General features: G+C 35.7%; 2 protein-coding genes across 2 annotated transcripts; both read left to right on the top strand.

Moving 5' to 3' along the window:
- The first annotated feature begins 5701 nt into the window (after positions 1 to 5701).
- LOC143390534 (olfactory receptor 5B3-like) lies at positions 5702 to 6646 on the top strand. The gene has a single exon (XM_076842907.2). It carries the CDS (start codon positions 5702 to 5704, stop codon positions 6644 to 6646), a length of 945 nt encoding a protein of 314 aa, XP_076699022.2.
- A 14699-nt stretch (positions 6647 to 21345) lies between these two features.
- On the top strand, positions 21346 to 22290 carry LOC143390533 (olfactory receptor 5B3-like). Its single transcript, XM_076842906.2, has one exon. It carries the CDS (start codon positions 21349 to 21351, stop codon positions 22288 to 22290), a length of 942 nt encoding a protein of 313 aa, XP_076699021.2. The 5' UTR covers positions 21346 to 21348.
- Positions 22291 to 26655: the final 4365 nt, after the last annotated feature.

The raw sequence follows: 26655 nt of genomic DNA, 5'->3' as shown, positions 1-26655 counted from the left end.
GGCTGGGGATGTGGCTCAGTGGTTTAGTGCCCCTGAATTCAAACCCTGGTAATCCCCACACCCGAAATAAAAAGTAACAGAAGAAATGAAATAATAAAGATCAGAGGAGAAATATATGTAATGGAAACTTTTAAAAAATCAAGAAAACAAAGAGTTGGTTCTTGGAACATATTAATAAAATAGACAAAGCACTGGCTAGAATAACTAACAAAAAGACAGAGAAAATTCAGTTAAAATAAAATCAGAGATGTAAGGAAAACATTGGAGAACTCAGAAATACAAAAGACCATTAAAGGATCATTATGAACAATGATCCACAAATGAATTTGATGACCTAGACAAAATGGATAGAATCCTAGATACATAACAACCCAGAGGGAACCATGAGAAACTAAAAACCTGAATACCCCAGTAACAAGTAATGAGACTAAATAAGTAATAAAAAGCCTACCATAGGAAACTGGTTTCCTTAGGGAGTTCTAAGAAACATTTAAAGAGGAAATAAATACCAATACTCTTTAAGTGGCTCAAAATAAATGAATAAATAAATAATCAATCAATAAATAAAATATTGAGAACTAGTAGAAGAAGAAGGAGAAGAAGAGGAGGAGGAGGAGGAGGAGGAGGAGGAGGAGGAGGAGGAGGAGGAAGAGGAGGAGGAAAGAATTACTCCAAGTTCATCATATGATGTCAGCATTTACCATGATTCCAAAACCACATGAAAGGCACAAGGACAACAGCAAAAAAGGAGTTTATAGTTGAATATCCTTAGTGAACATATATGCAAAATTCCCCAACAAAATCATATTCACCTGAATTCAATAGCATATTTGCAATATTATGCACCACAGTCAAGTGGGGTTTCTCCCAGATGAAAGGGTGCATAGCAAATCAGTGAACAAGATCTGCCACATCAACAAAGAACAAAGGACAGAGACCATATTATCATCTCAATACAGGAAGAAAAGGCATTTAATATATTTTCATGCTTTAAAAAGACACTTAACAATCTAGGTATTGAAGGAAAATACCTCAGTATAATAAAGGCTATTTATAACAAGCTGTCAGCTAACTTTATGTCGATGGGAGATGCTGTGAGGAAGTAAAATAGAGAGCCAAGAAATAAACCCACGTGTTCATAGGCAACTGATTTTTCAAACACACTTTGTAGAAAACACTTTTAAATAATATGGAAAGAATTGGATAGCCACACGCAAAAGAACCCAAAGGAAACTAGACCCTTTTCTCTCATCTTTTCAAAAACCAGCTTGAAGTCCATTAAAGACGTGAACATAAGAACAAAAACCATGAAACCAGTGTGGTTTCAGACACTGGAATGAGCAAAGCCTTTTTTTTTTTTTAAAGAAAATCCCCAAAACTCAAAAAACTAAAGCAGAAATAGACCTATGGGATTGCAACAAACTAAAATGGTTGTGCACAGCAAAGAAAATAATCAAGAGAGAGAAGGGATAACTTACAGAATGGGAGAAGAGATTTGAAAACTTTACATCTAAAAGGGGGTGGGTAATCAGAATATAGAAGGAACCTCAAAACTCAAGAGAAAAACAAAACAACAACAACAACAACAACAACAACAAAACCCAAACAAGCAAATAACCTGATTGAAAATGGGAAATAGACAAGAACAGACATTCCTCAAAAGAAGACATACAAATGGCCAACTGATGTATGAGTAAAAGCTCAACTTCACTAATAATCAAGGAAATACAAATCCAAACCACTGTGAGATGTTACCTCACCACAGCAAAAGCAGCTTTATTGAAAAAACTAAAAATAATTACTCTGGCAAGAAGTAGAAGGAAGGGAAGGAACCCTGCACACTGTTGGTGGGAATACAGATTGGCACAGTCATTATGGACAATTATATAGAAGTTAATGAAATAATTATAGAAACTTCATGCAATCCAGTAATTTCAACAATAAGTTTATATTCAAAGGAAATTAGCTAGGCATGGTAGTACATCCCTCTAATTCCATCTACTCAAGAAGCTGAGGCAGGAGGATGGCAAGTTTGAGACCAGATCAGCAACTTTGCAAGACTCTATTGCAAAAAATAAAATAATAAAAATAATTTAAAAGGATCAGAGATCTAGTTCAGTGGTAGAGAGCCCCTGGGCTCAACACATAATACTACAATTAATCAATGAATTCAAAAGAAATGAAATTGGTATGTCAGAAAGACATCTGTACCTTCATGTTCCCTTGGAATTTCTTCCAATATGTAAGAAATGGAAACAACCTGAGTGTCCAAAAACTGATGAAAGGATTAGGAAAGTGTGTCACCGATGCAATAGAAAATTTGGCTCAGTCATAAAGAATGAACTGTTGTCATTGGCAAAAGTAGTTCATTACATAAAGTGAAATAAGCCAATCTAAAGACATTTTCTGAATAATCTCACTCGTGTGTGGAACCTTGAAAAGTCCTTCCAATAGAAGTTATGAATTAAGCAGTGTTTATCAGAGGATGGATACAACGGGAAGAAGGAGCGCTGGGGAGAGAATGATCATTGGTACTACTTTGCTGTTAGGAGCAAGAAGATCTGGTGAGCCAAGGCACAGTAGGGAGACTACAGGTAACTCTTACATAGTGTGCACTTCAAAAAGCCAGAAGCAAGGATTTTTAAAGTTTTCCCTACAAGGAAATGATAGCTATGTTTAAACTTATAAGTTATAAGATATAACATATGTTTAAACTTAATAGATAGGTATGTTTAAAATTACTTAGGTGGTACACACTATATTCATGTACACAACAATCTAATGATATGAGTCAATTTATACAATTTTTGTGTTTTCATTTATCAATAAAGAGAAATTTAATTCTAAAAGTATAATTATGAACTTGATCCCTAGAGGCTCTTTAATTGCTTCTTCCTTAGCAAAGTGGGACAGGGAGCTGTAGATAGTCTCATGGGGGAAATCTCCAGAGGTCTCCAAATCGGTATGATTCTCTCCAGATCTCCAAGTATTTGCCTCTGAAATCCCAAGCACTTCACATCACTTTGTTTTAGAAGAAACAAGGTACAGGCCAGCTCCACTGGACATCCTTTCTTCATCTGCATGATTATTGCTGGTATGCAGCCTTCTTCAAAACTGAGGGTTTGCTATGAACCTTCATTTATGGTCAGAGAAACATTCAAAAGAAAAAAAAAATCACATTGGTTGATATTAAATGATGTTATTTTTCTGAGATCTTCTGTAAATGTTTCATTTATTCAGGAGCAGGATCTGTGAATTACCTGGGAGAGAAGTAATATTATCCTATGTATTCTATGTAGAAGGAGGGGTAAGTAATTCTTCCCAGGGCACAGAAAGAACTCATGGTAGATTCTCAACTGGACCCATGTTAACTATCTTTCCTCCTTTTCTCCTGCCTTAGAGAACATGGAGTCTTTTGACGACTACCTGAGAGAGACCTCTTCCATAGCACTTGTTCCATTTTCCATTCCTGATTTAATGAATTTAAAAATACCCCTCTGAATAAGCTGTCTTTCACTTCTAGCAGAGTGGTGAGCTCTCTATTCCATAACATTTCAGAGAGAAGTGTAAGCCATGCAAAAGCACTGGGCTACCTGTGCCTGCTCTCAGTTATTTGAAAACTAAAGAAATGTTTCTCACAACTGAGGTAAGTCCATGCACAAATGTCAAACATCTATTATGGGGACTTTAATGATTCATAGAACAAGAACAAATCTAGCTTTAAAAATGAACAAAAAGTATTACAGATGATGTTTTGATTGATTAGTGACGTTATCTTGTTTACTCTATATTTGGACATCATCAGAGTTTAAAATGCAAACACAAAACAAAATCCCAGAAGTGAAATGATCCTTCTTTAAACTATAAAGTAGTTCTCAATGAATGAACGGACTCTGATCTGCATTTAACCCTTTCACCATTGTCTCAGGCCTGTTCTTGGGAGGTGACTATCACTCATGAATCTTGAGTCTTTCTTATACTACCTGTTTAATTTTAGATCTTACACAACTCCCCATATTCCCAGTAGCCTTTCTGGTAAAATAAGAACAACAATACAATCTACTTCACACATGTAACACTTCCAGGAAAATCTCTTACCGTTTGTTGTAGAACACAGTATCTCAAGTGCATTAAGAATAGCAACCATGATGTCTTCCTGGAAATTTAAGTTGTCAAATACGTAGGAGAAATATGGAAGGCGGCATCCAAATGAACATATATATTTGCAGAAAGAAATTTTTAACAGGACTGATCCACAGGGAATTGCAGCAGCAGTTATCACAAGCTTAGAGTAATGGAAGACCTAGAAACAATCAAGAGCACAAAACACCAAAATGGCCATCCCAGGGAGAAAAGGAAAATTGGGGAGAAAAGCTTAAAACATCAACATCACTCAGAACTGAAGTCATAAATTTGAGCATCCACCTGGTTCAGCATGGGCCATTATCCCTTCTAGCCACATGATAGCTAGTGCCCATCAGGATGTGCTTACACCCCAAACTTTATTTTCCTTTAGTATTATTTAGTTCTCACAAGAATACCTCAAAGAATACCTCTCATTAATGTCTTCCTTTTGCAGATGGAAATTGGATGTTCATAGGAGTTACCTTAGGACTTGTGACTCTTAGGTGATAAATGGCAGGTCTGATGTGCCTCTCTACTGAGAATCTAAGCTTTGTGTGTCTTCTGTATCTGATATGGATTCACTCTCAATCCCCTCTGCAGGCAGCACATGGTCCCACCATCCCAGCTAACCAACCATAGCCACTGTGTGTAGAGATGTGCTATGTTGATTCAAGAGTCAGACTCATCTCTGCGTAATCAAAGGTTATGCTTTTAGGCACATCAGTATCAACATGTATAGATGTGCTGCTAATGATAAGCATGAGGTTGCTAGGAAAGGTTAATATATAATACAAAGCTTATCAATTAATTTGAGCACCTTCTGTGGTTGAAACAAGGACTATTTCACTGTTATAGATTTGCTTGTTTGTTCTATATCTAATGAGAAGCAAGTATTGTTGTAAATAGGATGAATTTGCATCTTATCAATGACTCCCATATATGTGAAAACTAGCATATTTCATAGTTTCATATCACTATGAAACCCCAATTGCTGCTTGTAATTCACTTTAGATCCTTAGACTTAGGAACCATTCAACATGGGTTAAGGATAGGTCCAGAGCAGAGATGGACAATTAGATTTTGCCAATATGAATGAGTTATTCTGCCTGTTATGCATCAATTTTTACATGGATAATACAATGAAACAAATTCAAAATGTTATGGTGAGGAGACACAGAATACACATTTAATGTACCTCCAGCAATTATCAGCAGGTGAGCAATGTGAAAGTATCATTCTCTTTTCTAGGATACCTGAAAGAACTGAATGATTTGACCATAGAAGTAATTTAGATTAAGCCGTTAAGTTGACTGCATCAACACTGTAAAAAAAAAAATTTAAATTGTGTACATGATCCCTTAAGATTCCTGAATTTCACAGCATGCAACATTGTAAAAGTGATGCAATCAATTTGATACAGAAAGTTATGCTTTTACTAGAGAATCTCAGATTACAACTTATTGCTACAATGAAAGAATACATCTTGTATATATATTTTGAATTTTCAAATCATTAATTTATCATTCTGTTCTTTCTTCTCATAGTTATAGAACACCTAATGAGTTTTAGGAAACTGATGGAGAATAGGACAGAAGTGACACAGTTCATCCTGCTGGGACTGACCAATGACCCAAGTCTGCAGCTTCCCCTCTTTGTGACCTTCCTGCTCATCTATATCATCAATCTGATTGGGAACCTGGGGATAATCCTGTTGATTGTCTTGGACTCCCGTCTTCACACTCCCATGTATTTTTTCCTGGGCAACCTGTCTCTGGTGGACTTGTGCTACTCTTCAGCTGTCAGTTCCACAGTCATGGCTGGGCTCCTTCTTGGATACAAGGTCATCTCCTACAATGCTTGTGTCACCCAGATGTTCTTTTTTGGAGCCTTTGCCACTGTGGAAAACTACCTCCTGGCCTCGATGGCCTATGACCGCTATGCAGCAGTGTGCAAGCCCCTGCACTACACCACCACCATGACCACAAGTGTGTGTTCACACCTGATCGTAGGCTGCTATGTCTGTGGATTCCTGAGTGCCTGCATCCTCACTGGGAACACATTCAGTCTCACCTACTCTAAGTCCAACATGGTCCATCATTTTTTCTGTGATGTTCTAGCAGTGATGGTTCTCTCTCACTCTGATAGACACGTGAATGAACTGGTTCTTATTTATGTAGCCAGCTTCAATATCTTAATTGCTCTCCTCATAATATTAATTTCTTACATATTTATTTTTATCACAATCCTAAAGATGCGCTCAGCTGCAGGACATAAGAAGGCTATATCCACCTGTGCCTCCCACTTTACTGCAGTCTCTATATTTTATGGGACTCTAATCTTCGTGTACTTACAGCCCAGCTCCAGTCACTCCATGGACACATTCAAAATCGCATCTGTGTTCTACACTATGGTCATTCCCATGCTGAACCCTGTGATCTACAGCCTCAGGAACAAGGAGGTCAAGATTGCATTCTTAAAAGTCAGGAGTATGTTCATTTGTTGTGAGAAGAATAATCTTTAGGATTTTGATTTTAACTTTGTGGTTTGGGGTAAGTTTCCTTGATTCATTCCTCTTAGGTCTTCTCTAAGTATTGGGTACATCTGAGGCCACATTGAAGTTAAGTTCTTGATGTTATGTTCTTACCATTGCAAAGTGTTGTTATGGGAAGAGTAAACATCAAGTCCAGAAATTAATACCTGAATTAGAGTGGCTAAAATATCTTGATGTCTACTTTTCAAAACTCCCACTTAGGACACTGATGTAGTTACTCATTTTATGTGTTCTTTTCCTACCACCTGTTGTTGCAAATTTATTTAAAACAACAGGACTAGGATGGAACAGATACACATTAATGTCACTCAGTGTCACATTCACATTGATGTGGCAAATTTGCCAGAATTGAATGTAGTGGGGCTACTGTGTTGGTTAAATTATGTGTTAATTTGAATAGATTAAGGGATACCCAGATACACAGTAATACATTTTTCCACGTGTGTCTGTGAGCGTTTTCCCGAGAATCTAGTATTTGAAGCAGTAGACTTGGTGATCAATGTGAGGGGCCATCTGCCAATCAACTGACAACTTGCCTATAGATCAAAAAGCAGAGAAGGGGAAAATTCTCTGTCTCTGTCTCTCACTCTTTAATTGTGACATCCATTTCTCCCATTCTGGACACAAGAGCTACTGATTTGACCATGGACCATGGGTTTTGTCACTGTGGTCTTCAAGAATTGCCCAAGTCATAGCTCACCTTCTAGCTTAGACCTTTAAACTCAGAATCATACCATCTCCTTTCCTCATTCTCTGCCTTGCAGAGAATAAGGACTTCTGACCTCCATATCTCCTGAGCCTGAAAGAAGATAGTTCAGGAAAAATAAGACATTTTAATACACTCATACAATGCTGTAAAGTTTCAGACCATTGACATATTAAATAGAGAAAGAAATAATATTGCACACTTTCATTGCTGAAAATGCTTTGAAATTGTTAATTCTGACCACTCATTTTTACTTTAGTTGAGTTGCGTTCTCTTTTGCCATTCCCCAGTCCTTTATACCTCTTCCTTCCCACTAATTTCCTTGTTCTTTCTTCACAATGAGACCCATGGTCTCTACTCCGTGGGAATGCCCTCACTCTATCCAGGTCTTGCTTCAATGCCACCCTGTCAGTGAGTCCTTCCATGACCACCTGCAGTAAATAGTCACTGTTGATTCACCACATTAAGTAACCCCTCCTCCTATGTCATTCTTCATAGTTCTTATCAACCCTCATCGACTGCACCTTTGCTTACTTGTTTCTTTTTTAACTCCCCCAACTATGTAAACTCTCCATGAGAACATGGACTTTATCAGGTTTGTCCCAACATGATTATTGATATATTAATAGGTGACTATTTCATCATTAAAGCAAATAAATATTTATGAAAGGAATGAATAATTTAGATTTCTATTTAATTGTACCAACATTTTGAACCTTTTTAGCATTGTTTATTAAGTGGATTTTGCATAATAAAAATCTTATAGATCAAAATTCAGTGCACCTCAAGACAGTGCTGATTTTCTGCTTTGCTGAAACTATTTTTTCCCACATTGTCACTCAGTCTTCATACTCTTCACTTTGGCTCAAACGGTTTTCATTTTTTATATATTTTTAAAATTCTTAATGTAATTTCATTATAATAATTTTTTCTTAGTTCTTTTTAGACATACATGACAGTAGAGTGTATTTTAAGATATACTATTTCATAATTCATAAAGACACACTGATAATAAAATTATTTAAAAGATGCATATCTGCTTATATTTGAGTGATTATTACATACACCAAAGTATGCAATTAACTGAAATGATTCTAACATTGCGGGTAGATTATAAATGACTGGATATGTTAGTAGAAAACACAGGTACATTCTGCACACTAATTTAGATCTGGACCTTCGTGTTTTTAAATTAGATCTTCGGGGAGCTCAGTCTTAGTGTCTTTTGTTCTTGGGTGGAGCATTTACTCTGCAATGGTGGGACCCAATTAATCCGATGGCTTCAGTTTCAAAGGTTTGCTTCTTACCACCCCACAGTGGGTAGCAGATTTAAAATAACACATCCTCTCTACCACTCCACTTGTCCTAATTCTCATGTTATTGCCACCTTTGATTCTACCTTTAAGCCAACTAAACAAACAACCCGTTGAACCCTTACTAACTCCCTGAAATAAACATTTAATGCAGAATCTCTGATAGAGGGGTCTTCATCTTATTATTTTGTCCTGATTCAGCTTTTTATTCCTTCCACAAGAACTAAAACCTTACTATCTTTTCCTATATATGTGCCCAAGGTTTCATTCCACATATTTATAAAACATAAGCAGTTCATATGGAGATTAGTTCATTTCCCCATATGTCACATGCTACTTAGGGGGCATCTGAGACTTGAGTCTAGTAGAGATCAAGAAGCAAAGAGCCATGGTGGTAGGTCTTGCAACCCATCCATTTATCTTGCGGAGCAACAGCCTTAATGTGATACAACAAATTTTGCCTGTGAAATGTAAGGTCAAAAGAAACTTTCCTTAGGCAAATCAGAATTAATTCCCTGAGATACAATGTAGAGGTTTATTTTGCTGGAAGTAAAAAGGCTAATTCTACTGACAAATAAGACTCATCAGAATATAGGGGCTGGATGCCTTGAGTTTCTATAGGGTTTTCCTACATATCTCTATTCCAGGCACCATGATTCAATACCTTCACAGTCAGTGCCTTCAGTCTTAAAGTAGACACACTGTTAGGTTAAGAATCCAATTTGCATTTTAAGTTAAGTTCCCCTAGAATTGATTTCATCTCAGCAGTTTTAGCACTAAATCTACAGGAGATAACCATCACTTCTAGAACTACGGGACATTTACAGAACACTTCATCCAAGAACTGCACTCAACAAAGGCAGAATTAGCATTTTTTTCTTCAGCACATACAATGTTCTTGAGGCTAGATAATAAGGCCATAAAACGTCTCAACAAATCTTTAAATATTGAAATCTCATCAAATGCCTTTTCTGGCCATAATACATGAAAGTCAAAATCAATAACAAGAAAAATCTTTGAGAAATATAAATATATGAAAATTAAACAATCTATTTTTGAACAAGCAGATGGTCAAGAAAGGAATCAAGAAAGACATTTAAAAATTTATTGAAACAAAGGAAAATGGAAACTTTCTAAAGCCAATAGATACATCAAAAGCAGTGTTTAGGGAAGTTCATAGTATTTAATGTCTAAAAGAAAGAAACAAAATGACCGCAAATAAACAATTTATCACTGTAACTCAAGGAACCAAATAAAAGAAGAATAATCTAAATGAAAAAGTAATATGATGTTCAAAATAATATAGAACAAAGGAAAAATACATGAAATAAAAACAAACTTACAAAAGATCAAGAAAATGAAGAGCTGGTTCTTTGAAAATATGAACAAAATAGAAAATCATTAGTTAAAGTAATGAGAGGGAAGATTCAATTAAATAAAATGAGAGATTAAAGGAAAGATAATAGATGCTTCAGAAATATTGAAGCTCATTAGAGATTATTATGAACAATGCTCCACAAATGAATTTTATGACCTAGAAAAAATGGAGACAATTCTAGACACATATAACAACCAAGATGGAATTAAGAAGAAATAGAAAAACTTGAATACAGCAATAACAAGTTAAGATGTTAAATAATAAAAAGCCTACTATCAAAAACAAAAATTTCTGAGTTCTAGGAAACATTTAAGAAGAAATAATACCAATTCTCCTTAAGTTGTTCCAAAGAGGAGAAGGAGGAGGAAGGAGAGGATGAGAGGGAGGAGGAGGAGGAGGAGGAGGAGGAGGAGGAGGAGAAAGAATCCTCCCAAATACACTTTATGAGGCAGTATTACCATCATATCAAAACCCATAAAGGGCAAAAGAACATCAAAAACGAAGCTTGAAGGTGAGTATCAATGAACATATATGCATAATTCCCCAACAGAATAATCATGAAGAGAATTCAATAGTCTGTTTGAAATATTATTCACCATGGTCAAGTGGAGTGTATCTCAGATGTAAGGATGTTCAAGATATGGAAATGAGTAAACAAGATACACTGCATCCACAGAACTAGGAACAAAAATTGCATCATCTTAATACATACAAAAAAGTTATTCTATATCTTTTTGTGATTAAAAATATACATAACAAACTAGATACAGAAAGAAAATAGTTCAGCAGAATAAAAGTCATACTATGTAGTCAACTAACGTTATGATGACTGGGAAAATGTGGGAATCTTTCTAAGGTCTGGAACAAGGCAAGGATGCTCACTTTCGTCACTTTTATTCAACTTAGTGCTAGAAGTCCCAGGCAGAGCAATCAGGCAAGGGAGAGAATTAAGGGACATCTGTACTGCAAACAACAAAGTCAAATTGTTACTGTTTGAAGAACACTTGCTATTGCACTTAGAAAACTCCCAAATCTCCACCATCATATGAGTGCCAGAAAATGTTATAGGATTATTGACTGTGGAGTATATTGATTAGTGTGTGTTAGATAACGTCCTTAAGCACTATGTACATGGTACATGATATAATGTAAACTGCAGAACTTAGACTTAGATAGTGATATAAGAGTCTATGCCTGGGCATAGACCCCAGTTATCATCTGCAAGCACAACCAAAGTAAGACTTAAAAACCCAGTCTTTGGGGGGCCAGCAGGACTAACAGGACCTGGACAGAAAGACCAAGACCTCCATCGCTGTTGTCCCCCTGCACCAGACTCCTCTGGACCAGATCTAGTTCTAGCGACATGGACTCAAGACACGTCACAGGTGAGTGTCTGGGACCCTTGGGTGTAGACTCAGTTACGACTTAGACTTAGTGTATCTGAAGTGTGAGCATTAATAAAATAGATTTGGTCAAATCTGTGCCTCAGACTGAGTCTGTAGAAACTACTTGTGACACACTGAAAAGTTTATTTTTTTTTAAATTTCTATATCTTCTATATTCCACAGTTCTACTGAAACCAGTCTTAAAGACCAACATCAGGTCCCATTTCCCAAGTGTTGAAGATAGAACACTGAGAAACGCTGAGCAAGAGCAAAAAGTTTTGTTTAAAGAATAGAAGAGAGAGAGAGAGAGAGAGAGAGAGACTCTTCTAAAGGGTGTGTGTGTGTCCAGAGCTCTTGCGCAAGGGAGTAGAGGTATCTTGCCACTTTTATAGATTTTAGGTTTTCTTTTTTTTCTTCTCATGTTCCCTTCTCCCACTTTACCTATGTGGTGATCAAAAGGTGGAGTGACCAAGGTTGGAGGAGGAGCCACCAGGGGGTACTCTCTAACAACTCCTTGGCAGGAAGAACAATTCCCTGGAGTCAGGTGATCTTGGCAACAAGTTGGAGGAGTGGGAAGTGCTCTGGAGATCCTAGGATTTTATTTCCTTTTGAATCAGCCCCCACCTTCCTGACCCAGTCATTCATTATCTGCACTGTCTGTCTTTTTGCCCCATCTCAATCTGTCCTCTGATTTAAGGGAAACCTTACTGTTGAAGCAGAATATGGATGATGACTGTTCTGGCTAGCTTGTGCTGAGAGTGGGTGATGTGGAGCAACCAGTTTGAGTTTCCCTTTTCAGGAATGTTTTGGGTCATTCGAAGGGTCTGTGGTAAAAATCTGGCTCAGAAAGAACAGGTTCCGAAAAACTTTTGGAACTAATAAGTTCAGCAAAAATTGCAGGCTGCAAAATGAAAATTAAATAATAAGCAACATTGCTATATCACCATAGCAAATTATCTTAAATACAAATAAAGAAAACCATCCATTTACAAGAGCAACAGTATACCTGGATATAAGTTTCACTAAAGAAGTAAAAATTTCCTATAATAAAAATTATAATATATTGATGAAAAAAAATTAGTGGTCACAAAAAATGGAATGACATCTCACGTTCCTGGATTGAAAAAAAAGCAACATTGTTAAAATATTAAAATGTCTGTATTACCCAAAGCAACCCACATATTCAATGTCATCCCTAACAAAAATGCCAAAATTATATTATTCAAACATCAAAATAGTGATATAAATACAGATGCATACACCAGGGGAACAAAATAGACCAGAAGGAAACCCACACACCTACAATCAACTGACTTGTGACAGAGGTGCTAAGACACACATTAGACAAAAGAACTCCTTTTAAATAAATGGTATTTGGAAAACTGAACATTCAAATGAAAACAATGAGGTGAGTAGAAAATGATTTCTCACCAGTTTCACAAATAAACTCAAAATGAATTAAAAATGTAAGTGTATGTGCAGAAACTATGAAGCCAATAAAAAGAAACATAGGAGAAACACCATGCTGTTTTTGTTACTACTGCTCTGTGGTATAGTTTAAGGTCTGGTATAGCAATGCCACCTGCTTCACTCTTTCTGCTTTAGCTATTCTGGGTTTCTTATTTTTCCAGATAAATTTCATGATTGATTTTTCTATTTCTATGAGGAATGTCATTGGAATTTTGATTGGAATTTCATTAAATCTGTATAGTGCTTTTGGTAGTATGGTCATTTTGATAATATTAATTCTGCCTATCCAAGAGCAAGATAGATCTCTCCATCTTCTAAGGTCTCATTTGATTTCTTTCTTTTGGGTTCTGTAATTTTCATTATATAAATCTTTTACCTCTTTCATTAAGTTGATTCCCAAGTATTTTATTTTTTTCTGAGGCTATTGAGAATGGGGTAGTTTTCCTCATTTCCCTTTCTGAGGATTTGTCGCTGATATACGGAACCACACACTAACAAGACTTAACAATTATAAATATATATGCCCCAAACAATGGAGTAGCTATGTTCATTAAACAAACTCTTTTCAAGTTCAAGAGTCAAATAGACCACAAAACAATAATTTTGGGTCTCTTTAACATACCTCTTTCATCACTAGATAGATCTTCTAAACAAAAGCTGAACAAAGAAACTATAGAACTCAATAATACAATCAATAACTTAGACTTAACTGACATACATAGAATATTCCAACCTTCAATGAGATAATATACTTTTTTTCTCAGCAGCACATGGATCCTTCTCTAAAATAGACCATATACGAGGCCACAATGCAACTCTTAGCAAATATAAAAAAGTAGAAACACTACCCTGCATTCTATCAGATCATAATGGAATGAAATTAGAAATCAATGATAGCATAAGAAATAAAATCCACTCCAACACCTGGAGATTAAATAATATGCTATTGAATGAATAATGGGTTACAGTAGACATCAAGGAGGAGATTTAAAAGTTTTAGAGGTGAATGAGAACACAGATACAACATATCAAAGTCTCTGGGACACTATGAAAGCAGTTCTAAGGGGACCATTCACTGTATGGAGTTCATTCCTTAAAAGAAGAAAAAGTCAACAAATAAATAACTTAAAACTACATCTCAAAGCCTTAGAAAAGAAGAACAAATCAACACCAAAAGCAGCAAAAGACAGGAAATAATTAAAATAAGAGCTGAAATCAATGAAATTGAAACAATTGAAAAAATTGACAGAACAAAAAATTAGTTGTTTGAAAAAATAAATTAAATTGACAGACATTAGCCATGATAACAAAGAGGAGAGAAAACTCAAATCACTAACATACATGATGAAAAAGGAAATATCACAACAATAATACAGAAATACAGAAGATAATTAGAAATTATTTTGAAAACTTGTACTCCAAGAAAATAGAAAATATCGAAGGCATCAACAAATTTCTAGAGTCATATAGTTTGCCCAAATTAAATCATGATGATATACACAGTTTAAACAGATCAATTTCAAGTGACAAAATAGCCATCAAAAATCTATAGCTAAGAAAAGCCCAGGACTGGATGAATACACAGCCAAGTTCTAAAAGACCTTTAAAGAGGAACTAATACCAATACTCTCCAATTTATTTCAGGAAACAGAAATAAGAAGCAGCACTTCCAAATTATTCTATGATGCCAATATCACTCTGATTCCAAAACCAGGCAAAGACACAGGTACACACACACAGACACAGACACACCAAAAAACAAAGCAAAACAAAACAAAAAAAAAAACCTTCAGACTAATATCTCTAATGAACATAGGTGCAAAAATCCTCAATAAAATTCTGGAAAATTGAATACAAAAACATATCAAAAAGATTGTGCGCCATGATCAAGTGGGATTTATCCCAGGAATGCAAGGTTGGGTCAATATACCGAAATCAATAAATGTAATTCATCACATCAATAGACTTAAAGATAATAATCAAATGATCATCTGAATAGATGCAGAAAAAGCATTTGACAAAATACAGCACCTCTCCATGTTCAAAACACTAGAAAAACTAGGGATAACAGGAACGAATCTCAACATCATAAAGGCTATCTATACTAAGCCCCAGGCCAACATCATTCTAAATGGAGAAAAATTGAAGGCATTCCCTCTAAAAACTGGAATAAAACAGGGATGCCATCTCTCACCACTTCTGTTCAACATAGTTCTTGAAACACTGGCCAGAGCAGTTAGATGAAAGAAATTATAGGTTTACACATAAGAAAAGAAGAACTCAATTTGGCACTATTTGCTGATGATATGATTCTATACCTGGAAGACCCTAAAAGTTCCACCAGAAAACTCCTAGAACTAGTAAATGAATTCATCAAAGTATCAGGATATAAAATCAACACCCATAAATCAAAGGCATTTCTGTATATTAGTGACAAATCCTCAGAAAAGGAAATGAGGAAAACTACCCCATTCTCTATAGTTTCTTTATTCAACTTTGGAAGATCTATCCAGTGATGAGAAAGGTGTGTTAAAGTCCCCCAAGATTATTGTGTTGTGGTCAACTTGACTCTTGAACTTGAAAAGAATTTGTTTGATGAACATAGCTGCATCATTGTTTGGGGCATATATATTTATGATTATTATGTCTTGTTGGTGTATGGTTCCCTTGCGTAGTATGTAATGTTCATCTTTATCCCTTTTGAGTAACTTTGGCTAGAAGTCTAGTTTATTTGGCATGAGGATGGAAACCCCTGCTTGCTTCTGCAGTCCACATGAGTGGTATGATTTTTCCCAACCTTTCACCGTCATTCTGTGTATGTCTTTTCCTATCAGATGAGTCTCCTGGAGGCAGCATATTGTTGGGTCTTTTTTTTTTTTTTTTGATCTAATCTTCTATCCTATGTCTTTTGATTAGTAAGTTTAAGCCATTAACATTCAGGGTTATTTTTGATATACGTGGTTTGTATTCCCAGCCATAATTGTTTATTTTTGTTATTTAACTTCACTTGATTTTCTTCTTTGATTAGTTTTTTCTTTAGGGTACTACCTCCCTCTGCTAATTTTCATTGCTGTTTTTGTTACTTGTATTCTTGATTGTTGCCATTCTTCCTGGAATGAGATGAAATTTCAGTGTAATTTTAATTTGTTTTTCTCCAATTCCTAGAGATGTTGAACATTCATTTATATAAATGCAAACCATTAGTATTTCTTTTTTTTAAGAAATGTCTGTTTAGTTCCTTTGCCCATTTATTGACCAGTTTATTTGTGGGCTTTTTTGGTTTGTTTGTTTGTTTTGGTTTGGTTCTTTGTTTATCCTGGACATTAATGCCCTATCCCGAGATACAAGGGGCAAAGATTTTCTCTGTAGGCTCTTTCTTCACACTCTGGATAGTTTCCATTGTTATGAAGAAGTTTTGTACTTAGGTGCCATCCCAAATATTGATTTATTATTTCAATTCTTATGTTTTAGGAGTCTTTTGTTAAGGAAGTCGGCTCCTTAAATGTTGGAGTGTTGTGCTCACATTTTCTTCTAGCATGTGCAGGGTTTCTATTCTCATCTTTGGTCTTTGATTCACTTTGTGTTGGGTTTGTGCAGGGTGATAGATAGAGGGTAAACTTCATTCTACTCTATGGGAATTCCTAATTTTCCCAGCACAATTTGTTGAAGGAGCTAACTTTTCTCCAATGTATGCTTTTGGCACCTTTGTCATGCATGAGATAGCAGTATTTATGTGGGCTTGTCTCTGTGTCTTCTATTCTATTCATTTGGTCTTCATGTCAGTTTTGATGCCAAAACCATGCTGTTTTTGTTCCTAAAGCTCTGTAGTATAATTTAAGTTCCAATATTATGACTCCTCCTCTTGCTATTATTGCTTTGCCTATTCTGGGCCTCTTATTTTTCCAAATAAATTTCATGACTGCTTTTTCTATTCCTATGAAGAACATCAACACAATTTTGATGTGAAATGCATTGAATTTGTACAGTGCTTTTGGTAATATGGCTACTTTGACAATATTCTGCCCAAACTGTATGATTCTAACAGCAGCAGAGTGGCATAAATACAGACACATACACCAGGGAATAAAATAGGCCAGAAGTAAACCCACACATTATCTTCAGACTGATTTTTGACAAGGGTGCTAAGAACACAGATTGGAGAAAGGAGAACCTTTTAAATAAGTGATGTTTGGAAACTGAAAACTCATATGAAAAAAAGTATGAAACTAGGAAATTATCTCTTGCCAGTTTTATAAATCAACTCAAAATGAATTAAAAGCTTAAGTATATAAATATAAACTGTTATGCTAATAGAAAAAAAAGTAGGGTGAAGCTTCAACCATAAGAATTGCCAAAGAATTTTGCAGAAGACTGCCTCTACAAGAGCACAGAAAACAAAACCAAAAATAGACAAATGAGATCATATCAAACTAAGAAGCAAAAGAAACAATCAACAGATTAGCAAGAAAGCCTACAGAATGGTAGAAAATACTTGAAACTTGTACATCTGAAAAGGGATTGATATACAGAACACAGAAGAAACTCCAAAACTCAACAGAAAAAAATGGGATGAAAACTGGGCAATAGACATTTGAAAATGCAAGACACAAAAATGGTCAGCGGGGATATGACAAAATGCTCCAGTTCACTAATTATCTGCAGAAGACAAATCAAAACCACAATGAGATATCACCTCACCACAGTACAAATGGCCTTCTCAGAAAAATTAAAAATAACCAGCCCTGCCTGGGAAGGATGTGGAGGAGAGGGACCCTACACACCCTGCTCCTGGTAAAGTAGATCAGCCTGGTCAGTAAGGAGGTGATAAAAAAATTTAAAAATAGAACTACCATGTGATACAGCAATCCCATACTGACTCTAAACTCATAGGAAATGAAGTTAGCATGTGAGGGAGACCTCTGCACCACTGTGTTCCTTGCAGCACTATTTACAATATCAGAGAGAACCGTGCATATTTGGGTGACTATAGATAACAATTATGTACCATGCAATTCCAAATAGTAGACAAAAGAATTTTAAAGTTGTTAGTATTAAAAAAAATGGTAAGTGTTGGACAGTCATGTTTAACCTGACTTAAACATCAAGCAACGTATACCCCCACGCATATATACACATATATAAACATCTCAGGTACCCATATGTATATATACTATTTTTGTTTTCCATTTATCAGTTGAAAAATAATTTTATTTTAAAAATATAATAACCACCTTGATCCCTACAGACAGGTTAATTGCTTCAACCTTAGGAAAATGGAATGTGGGTGTTCAGATATTCTCATAGGGAAAACCTCCAGAGATCTCTGAGTTTCTATAATTCTCTACAGGTCTCCATGCATTAGCCTCTGAAATCTCAGTATGACTAAACATTATTGTCATTTAAGAAGGGACACATGCATGACATTCCCCACTCTATGCCATTCATCTGAATGACAATTGTTAGTGCAAACAGCCCTTCTTCTGAAGTGAGGATTTCCTGTGAGCCTTCAATCAAGGTCAAGGAAACAGAAGATAAAAATCACATGGATTGATTTTTAAATGACAACACCTTCACCATATTTTATGGACCTCTCTTGTTTATTATTTACAAAGATGATCTATGAATTGTGAGAGAAGTTGCCGATCATCTTTGTATTACAGATAAGAAGGAGGTAAGTGGTTTTCCAAGAGCACAGAAAGAATTTGTAGATTCAGACGTTGATCAGTGTTAATATTACTGCCTCCATCTTCCCCTCCTTGGAGAAGTTGGAATGTTTTGATTATGACCTGAGAGAAAGTTCTAACAGTACCTACGCAAAATTGCACTTCTGGTTTTCATATTTCAAAATCACTATTCTGAATGGACTCCTTTTTCATCTATAACAAAGTGTTAAACTTCTATAATTCACAACATTTAAGTAAGAAGTGGAATTCATTCAAAAGCAGTAGGTTGTCAAACATCCTATGAGTTATTTGCAAATAGAAAGAGATGCTTTCAAAATATTCATAAAATATTGATGTGAGTTATTTGCAAATAGAAAGAGATGCTTTCAAAATATTTCTAAAACAATGATGTAAATCTGGGGTCTAAAGGTCAAAATGGCGGGCATGGTACATTCAGTGATTTATATAACAAATCATGCTTCTTTCTCAAGACACTTATGAATCAAAATTAAGAGGTGGAGCTTTATTGATTTGTGATATGATCTTATTCACTATACATTTGTACCTCATTAGAGATTAAAAGATAATCACATACAAAACAACCCTAAAACTCAGAATAGTTAAATGATCCTTCTTTCAACCACAAAGGGTCCTAAGTGAATTAACATGCTATGATCTGCGTTACAACACTTTCATAATCATATCATGTTTTTCTCAGGAGGTGTATTTAACTTGGAAATCTCAAATCTTCCTCATACTATCTGTCTAACTTTGCATACCTTTTCAAATCCTGCTTCCTTACTGTGCAGTAGGAATAATCATATGGCCTAACTTACACATGCACACTTACTTGTAAATACATTATAATTTTCATGTGTTATTCTTCTAGAAAATATATTCTAGAGCATGCTATATGGTAAACGTGATCATGTGTGTGAAGACTGGCAACTACGATGTCTTCAGGGACAGGTTCATAAATTGAAGTGACTAAAGGCTTAGGAGAGAAATGTTAAGGAATAATAGTGACTTCAAAAAAGTGTAAGTTACTGTTATGACATAGAAACAAATTCAAATAAAATATTGTACAATGGGGATTGTACAATAAAGTTAGTGACCTAATGACAGGCCATAAAATGAAAAATTTCAATACTGTGTCTCTATTGTTTGGCTATTTGATGACAGCAATAATGGTAAGAATGAGTTTTGAGAACAACAGACTCTTACGCAAACTAAAATATGGATTTCAAGGAAGAAATTTTTAACAACAGTGGCCCACATGGAATTTAGGAACAGCAATCACATGCTTGGTTAAGGGCAGACTGAGAAACACTGACGATTACACAATATCACAGTCACCCTGAATGGGGAAGAAGGTAAATTGGGAGAGAAGCTTCAAGAAGTCTTTTACCTCACTGAGGACTGAAGGCCTGCTTGTTGGCAACCATCTTGATCAAACCAAGATGAGCTGTTATCCCATCCTAATAATAATGTGACCTTAACATTTCTAAGTTTTTTTTTAGCATTTTATTGTATTTTATGTATTTATTATCTTAATTAATTCTCACAATAATGCCTCAAAGTAGGTCTCATTGCTTTCTTGATCTTATAGGTATGATATTCAGGTGAGATGGTTCAGAACCAGTGTCTCTCAGGTGGAAATGGTAAGTGTGATACGTGTCTCTCCCAGGGACCTGAGCTCTGTGCCTGCTGCTTTTGAGGATATGCCTTTGCCCAGAAATGCACCTGCAAGATAAGCCTGCTCCCACCACCACAGTTACTCAACTGCATCTACTATGCAAAGAGACGTGCTACAGTGGTTTAGAAGGAAAACTTCTCTTTAAGCTAATCAATAGTTAATGCTTAAAACCACACCATCCATGTCAACATTTGCAGACTTGATGCTGAGAGCTCCAGGCAATTTTACCATTCAACCAAGACCTTGTTAATCCATTGAGGACACTATTGTCTTTGAAAAAGGGGTCATTTCAACTCTTCTGAATTTTTGTTGTATTTGTTTTGTTTAACCTCCAATGAGAGGAAAATGGAATTACCATCTAATCAACCATTGTCTTATTCGCTGTGAAACCAAATGCTGAGTTTGAACCAAAGGAGATAATGAGTCATTTTAAGCTCAGTTAAACACGGTTTTATTTAAACTCACTTTAGAACTTTGGATTTAGAAACCATTTATTATGCGTTGAAGGGTTGGTATGTGTCCATAGCTGATCATCAATTAATATTTTTGCAAATAGGAATAACTTAACTTCTTCTGCTGTATAATTTTTGAATGTGACAACCAACCAAACTCAAAATATTTTGAAGAGAAGAGTGTGAACACACATCTCAAATGTCTACAGCAGTTCTTGGGGTGAGCAACATGGAAGTCTTAGCTTTTATTGAGCTCAAGAGAAGTTGATTCATAAATAGATATATCCAGGCAAGTCATCTTTATCACTTTAAGTTGTATATGACTTAACAAATGTTTAAGATTTTAACATTGTGCACATGATCCAATGAATTCCTGAGATTCATAGTATGCAGCACTGTAATATAATTAATACATTCAATTTTATTATGACTTAACAAATGTTTAAGATTTTAACATTGTGCACATGATCCAATGAATTCCTGAGATTCATAGTATGCAGCACTGTAATATAATTATTACATTCAATTTATTATTATTCAATTTCATTTAATTTATTTTTCTTATTTTCTAGTGGTTATAGGGCATGCAGTTACTCTGAGATAACACTGATGGAGAACAGGACAGAAGTGACACACTTCATCCTGCTGGGACTAACCAATGACCCAGGTCTGCAGCTTCCCCTCTTTGTGACATTCCTCTTTATCTACTCCATCACTCTGGTTGGGAACCTGGGGATGATCCTGTTGATTGTCTTGGACTCCCGTCTCCACACTCCCATGTACTTTTACCTCGGTAACTTATCTCTAGTGGATTGTTGTTACTCCTCAGCTGTCACTCCCACAGTCATGGCTGAGCTCCTTCTAGGAGACAAGGTCATCTCCTATAACGCTTGTGCTGCTCAGATGTTTCTCTTTGCAGTCTTTGCTACTGTGGAAAATTGTCTCTTGGCCTCAATGGCCTATGACCGCTATGCAGCTGTGTGTAAGCCCCTGCACTACACCACCACCATGACAAGTGTGTGTCCTTGGCTGATTTCAGGCTCTTATGTCATTGGTTTCCTAAATGCCTCCATCTACACTGGAGACACATTCAGTCTCACCTTCTGCAAGTCCAATGTGGTCCACCATTTTTTTTGTGACATTCCAGCAGTCATGGTTCTCTCTTGCTCTGATAGACATGTGAATGAGCTGCTTCTAGTGTACATTGTGAGTTTCAACATCATTTTTGCTCTTCTGGTAATCTGGATATCTTACACGCTCATTTTTATCAGCATCTTAAAGATGCCCTCATCTTCAGGGCATCGGAAGGCTATATCCACCTGTGCCTCCCACTTCACTGCAGTCTCTATTTTCTATGGGACTGTTATCTTCATGTATTTACAGCCCAGCTCCAGTCACTCCATGGATACTGATAAAATTGCATCTGTATTCTATACTATGGTCATCCCCATGCTCAACCCTGTGGTCTACAGCCTGAGGAACAAGGAGGTCAAAAGTGCTTTTATAAAGCTCAAAAATTCATTAAATTTTTGGAATCAAAATAAACTTTAGGATCTTGATTTTACCCTTGTGATATGCACTATTCCTGGATTCATCCCTATCAAATCTTCATGTACTGAGATACATTGAGATTACACTAAAGTTACACTCTTGTCGTGATACCCTTACTTCTGTAAACCTTTATTTACTGGGAAAAAGGAAATATTATACCCAGAAATAAATACCTGAGTGAGAATGACTAAATTATTTTGGGATCTTCTTGTCAAAACCTTCATTAAGGATTTTTATGTATTCACTCATTTCACATGTAAACTTTGTACCACATGCTAACACACAGGTATGTAGAACAAGTGCAGAAAATAGCCCACAAACAGAAAAAATGGAGTAGGTGTCTTATGCTATCACTCACATAAGGGTGTGGTGAATTTGTCAGAATTAAATGTTATGTAACTGTGGTGGTTAGTTTTATGTGTTGATTCAACTGGATTCCCAGATAGCTGGGAAAATACTTTTCCTTTTATGTTGGTGAGTGTGTTTCTGATAGAGTCTAGTATTTAAAACAGTGGATGTCGGTAAAAAGATCTGTCTTCATTAATGTATGTGTCTATCATCCAATCCAATGAGGGCTCACCCAAATAGAACAAAAGAGTAGAGGAAGGGCAAATTCTCCCCATTTCTATTTCCCTCTCTCTCTTTTAATTGAGACATCCATCTTCTCTCGCTCTATGATCTGTCTGCTGATCTGTTCCTGAATCTTGGGCCTTAGGTCTTCAAGAGCAGCATCAGCTACTTTACCTCCTTAGAGCTTTGAACTCAGAGTGGAATAACCACTTGCTTTCTTTTGTCTCCAGCTTACATATAGCACGTTAAGGAACCTTACAGTCTCTACAATTACAGAAGGCAATACCCATAATAAATTTCCTCTTATATGAAAAATCACATATATTTTATACATCATATAATCTAAGGATATATATGGAGATATATATCTCCTTTGGAGAAACCTAAAACACTCAAGTTTAAAAAACCTAATATAATATATTGTTTGGGTATTATAATACAGATTTTGGCTGATATTTTTCTAATTTTTCACTACATTTCTAATAGTTCTATTTTGAGAAGAAAAATATGCTATATAACTAAATGTATGCACTTTTATTAGTACAGTTTAGCAAGAGATGCAAAAATGGTGACATCTCATATGAATTCATATTTCTCTTTGACTAAGTCCTTCTCACAAGCAAGATGGCCATATTTTAATTTTCAAAAGGATAAAATAGACAATAAGAAAGTTCAGGAGAAATAAAAGTATATTTAATATACTGATGTATTACTACAAACTTTCAGAGTATTTAAAAATTAAAGTTTGTAGTGAAATTGTATTACCTCAAACTTTCAGACTTCTAAGTAAGCATTTTGCTTTTTGCAAATTCTTTGAGATTGTTAATTGTTAAATCGGACCATTCATTTTTATTTCAGTTGAGTTGTGTTCTCTCTTATCACAACTCCAAGCATGCTCCTGCCCCAGGGCCTTTGAGAGTCGTGTTCCCTGAGGCAATGCCGTCACTCCATTCAGGTCTTTGCTTCAGTGTCACCCTGTCATGGAGTCCTTCCCTGACCACCTGCATGAAATAGTCACTCTTCACTCACCACGTAAGATGGTCCCTCCTCCTATGTCTTCATAGTTCTTATCAACCTCCTCCCAGTATATATTTGTTCAGCTGTATCTTATTTATCTCCCCCAACTAGAATGTCAACTCTGAGAAGAGTGACTTTGTTATGCTCTCGTGATCATCGGCACCTGCATAAATGTTTCACAGTCGATTCTAATAAATATTTATTAAATGAATAAATAAAATCATTGTGTTATGAGTTAATTGTACTGAGTTTAATATTTTGAAGCTTTGAGTCTTTTTTTAGGATATGAATCCTGCATAATGAAAACCTTCTAGATCAACATTCAGTGCATTTGAAGAGGCACAGCTAATTTTCTGTTTTGCTGGAACAATATTTTTCTGTATTGCCACTCAATCTCACACTCCTTATTTATAGGAAAAATGCCTCCCTTAAATCCCAACATCAAGTCAATCATTCCAAACCTTTTATATTGTTTAGTAGGAAGTGTTGTCTCATTAAGAGAAGATAATCCTGGATGATGTCATATTATTCAATTATAGAAGTATTATTTTATAATCATAAAACACATGAAATATAAAATTAGAGTATTCCTATTTGATTATGTTTGAACAATGACCACACGTATACAAATTATGAGATAAATGGAAATGATCCTAAATTCTATGTAGAATATAAATTTGATAATATTTGCCATTAGAAAAAATAAAGTACATTCAACATTTTAATAGAAAGCACAACCTTCTCATTCAATCTTCAGGGAGCTGAATAGTAAGCAAAACCTATACCTAGGAACACGTCTCCATGTGTGATTTGCAACTCGTATCATTGGAGACCTCAGCATTGTTTCATTTGTAGTTTTGGATCAAATGTATTGCAATGGTCTTGCTGTTCCTTGTGCAGCTGTGTAATATAAAACAAGTATTCACTTCTCTTCTATAGTCCTGGTTCTAGGGGAATCACTCCTAATTATCATTGCAAGGATTATTTAATTGCATAGTTTCAGAGGATTTATGGAAAATTATAAGAGAAGAGACTGTGTAATGCTGCCATATGACACTGTGGCAACTCAATGGTGGATCCCAAAGAGATCCAAGTCCCAATTCTGAAACTTTCAATGTTCCTCTATGTGGCTTTGAAGGTCTCTGTAGATGTGAGCAAGTTAAGTACTTGAAGAATAAGAGTTGAGGAAAACCTTTAGAGTAAAGGAGAAATCAGGAGGAGGGAGCATGGGAAGGAGTGGGAAGATACTGGAGAGGAGATTGGCCAAATTATGTTTCCCTGTATGTACAAAGACACCACTATGAACACACCATTCTGTATAATTAATGCACACCAATAAAAATATTTTTTTTAAAAAAAGAATATGACATTATCCAGGATTATCTCTGTGAGTCCTAAAAATATAGAGAAAAAAGGTAGGGGGGATCCCACGAAAATAGAAGAGAGATCAGTGGAATGGAGGAAAGGGATTGAAGAGGAGGGAGAGGGATGGGAAAAGAGAGTAATGATGGAATGAAAGAAACTGACCAAACTGTGTGTGTGTGTGTGTGTGTGTGTGTGTGTGTGTGTGTGTGTGTATGAACATATCACAGTGAGTTTCCCCTTTTTGTATATCTATAATGAGCTAATTATAAAGAGCTATAAGCACATAGAAGAACGACGCAGTAGAATGAGGAAAGGGAGCAAGTGAGGGAGAAGAGGGAAAGGGGATGTACTGGGAATTGAAATGGAGGGAATTATGTTCCATGCTTGTATAATTATGTCAAAATGAACCCCAATGTTATATGTAATTATAATACACTAATAAAAATTTAAAAAATTCTTGTATCTCTATAAAATACAGTCAGAAACATTTAACCATAGCCAAAACAAGATTCCACAAAGTCACCAGGGTGACAAACTGAAGCCACAAAGTCACCAGGGTGACAAACTGAAGCCATGTGACCAGAGGGCATGGAATTCCATAACCCATGGAGGATGGAAGAGGCAAGAAACGCAGTGTCCCCTGGAGACCATGAAGGGACCACGGCTCTGAGAGACCATTGATTCTGCTCTTGGAGATGATTTCACACTTCTGGTTTCCTTAACTGTGGAAGAAAAAATATGTGCTGTTGTAAACCTCCACGTTTCAGTACTTTGTTAACAGCAGTCACTGGAATTAATACAAATCCTCACCAGGTGTTTTCCATGTAATAATCTTCATTACTATGGCACATTTGCTTGGGGGAATTCACCAGGAAAGTCCTGGAATTTCATTTGTTGGGAAGTTATTTGTGATTGTTTCACTCTCTACACTTGTAGATATATTCAGATTTCCTTTTTCTCTATAGTCGGTTTTAGTAGTGTGTATTCCAGTGATTTGAATTTTATCTGTTATCCAGTTTGTTGGTATGCAGCTATATATAATATTTTGTTATATTATTCTTATTTTTATAAGGGCAGACATGATATCCTCGCTTTCACTCATTAATTTAATAATTTGAGTTTTCTCTTTTCTTTTCATAATCAGTCTGTAGAGTTTTGTCATTTTGAATAATCTTTCCAAATAATCAATTTTTTGTTTTGTTGATTTTTATTATTATTTTGTTACATTCTGTTTTGTTTATTCTGCTCTAATCACAGTTTCTTCTTTGTGCTCCTTCAGATTCTGTTTTCACAGGTAATCCTTAAAATTTTGAGTTAGCTTAAACACTTGAGATTATTTTTTATTTTTGTCACTTAGAGTTATATATTTCTTATGACCACTGTGTCTGCTTCCTATCACAAAATGGGATATGT

The sequence above is a fragment of the Callospermophilus lateralis genome, chromosome 2, assembly GCF_048772815.1.
Source record: "Callospermophilus lateralis isolate mCalLat2 chromosome 2, mCalLat2.hap1, whole genome shotgun sequence".
Classification (NCBI taxonomy): domain Eukaryota; kingdom Metazoa; phylum Chordata; class Mammalia; order Rodentia; family Sciuridae; genus Callospermophilus; species Callospermophilus lateralis.
This window is presented reverse-complemented; position numbering and strand designations above follow the sequence as displayed.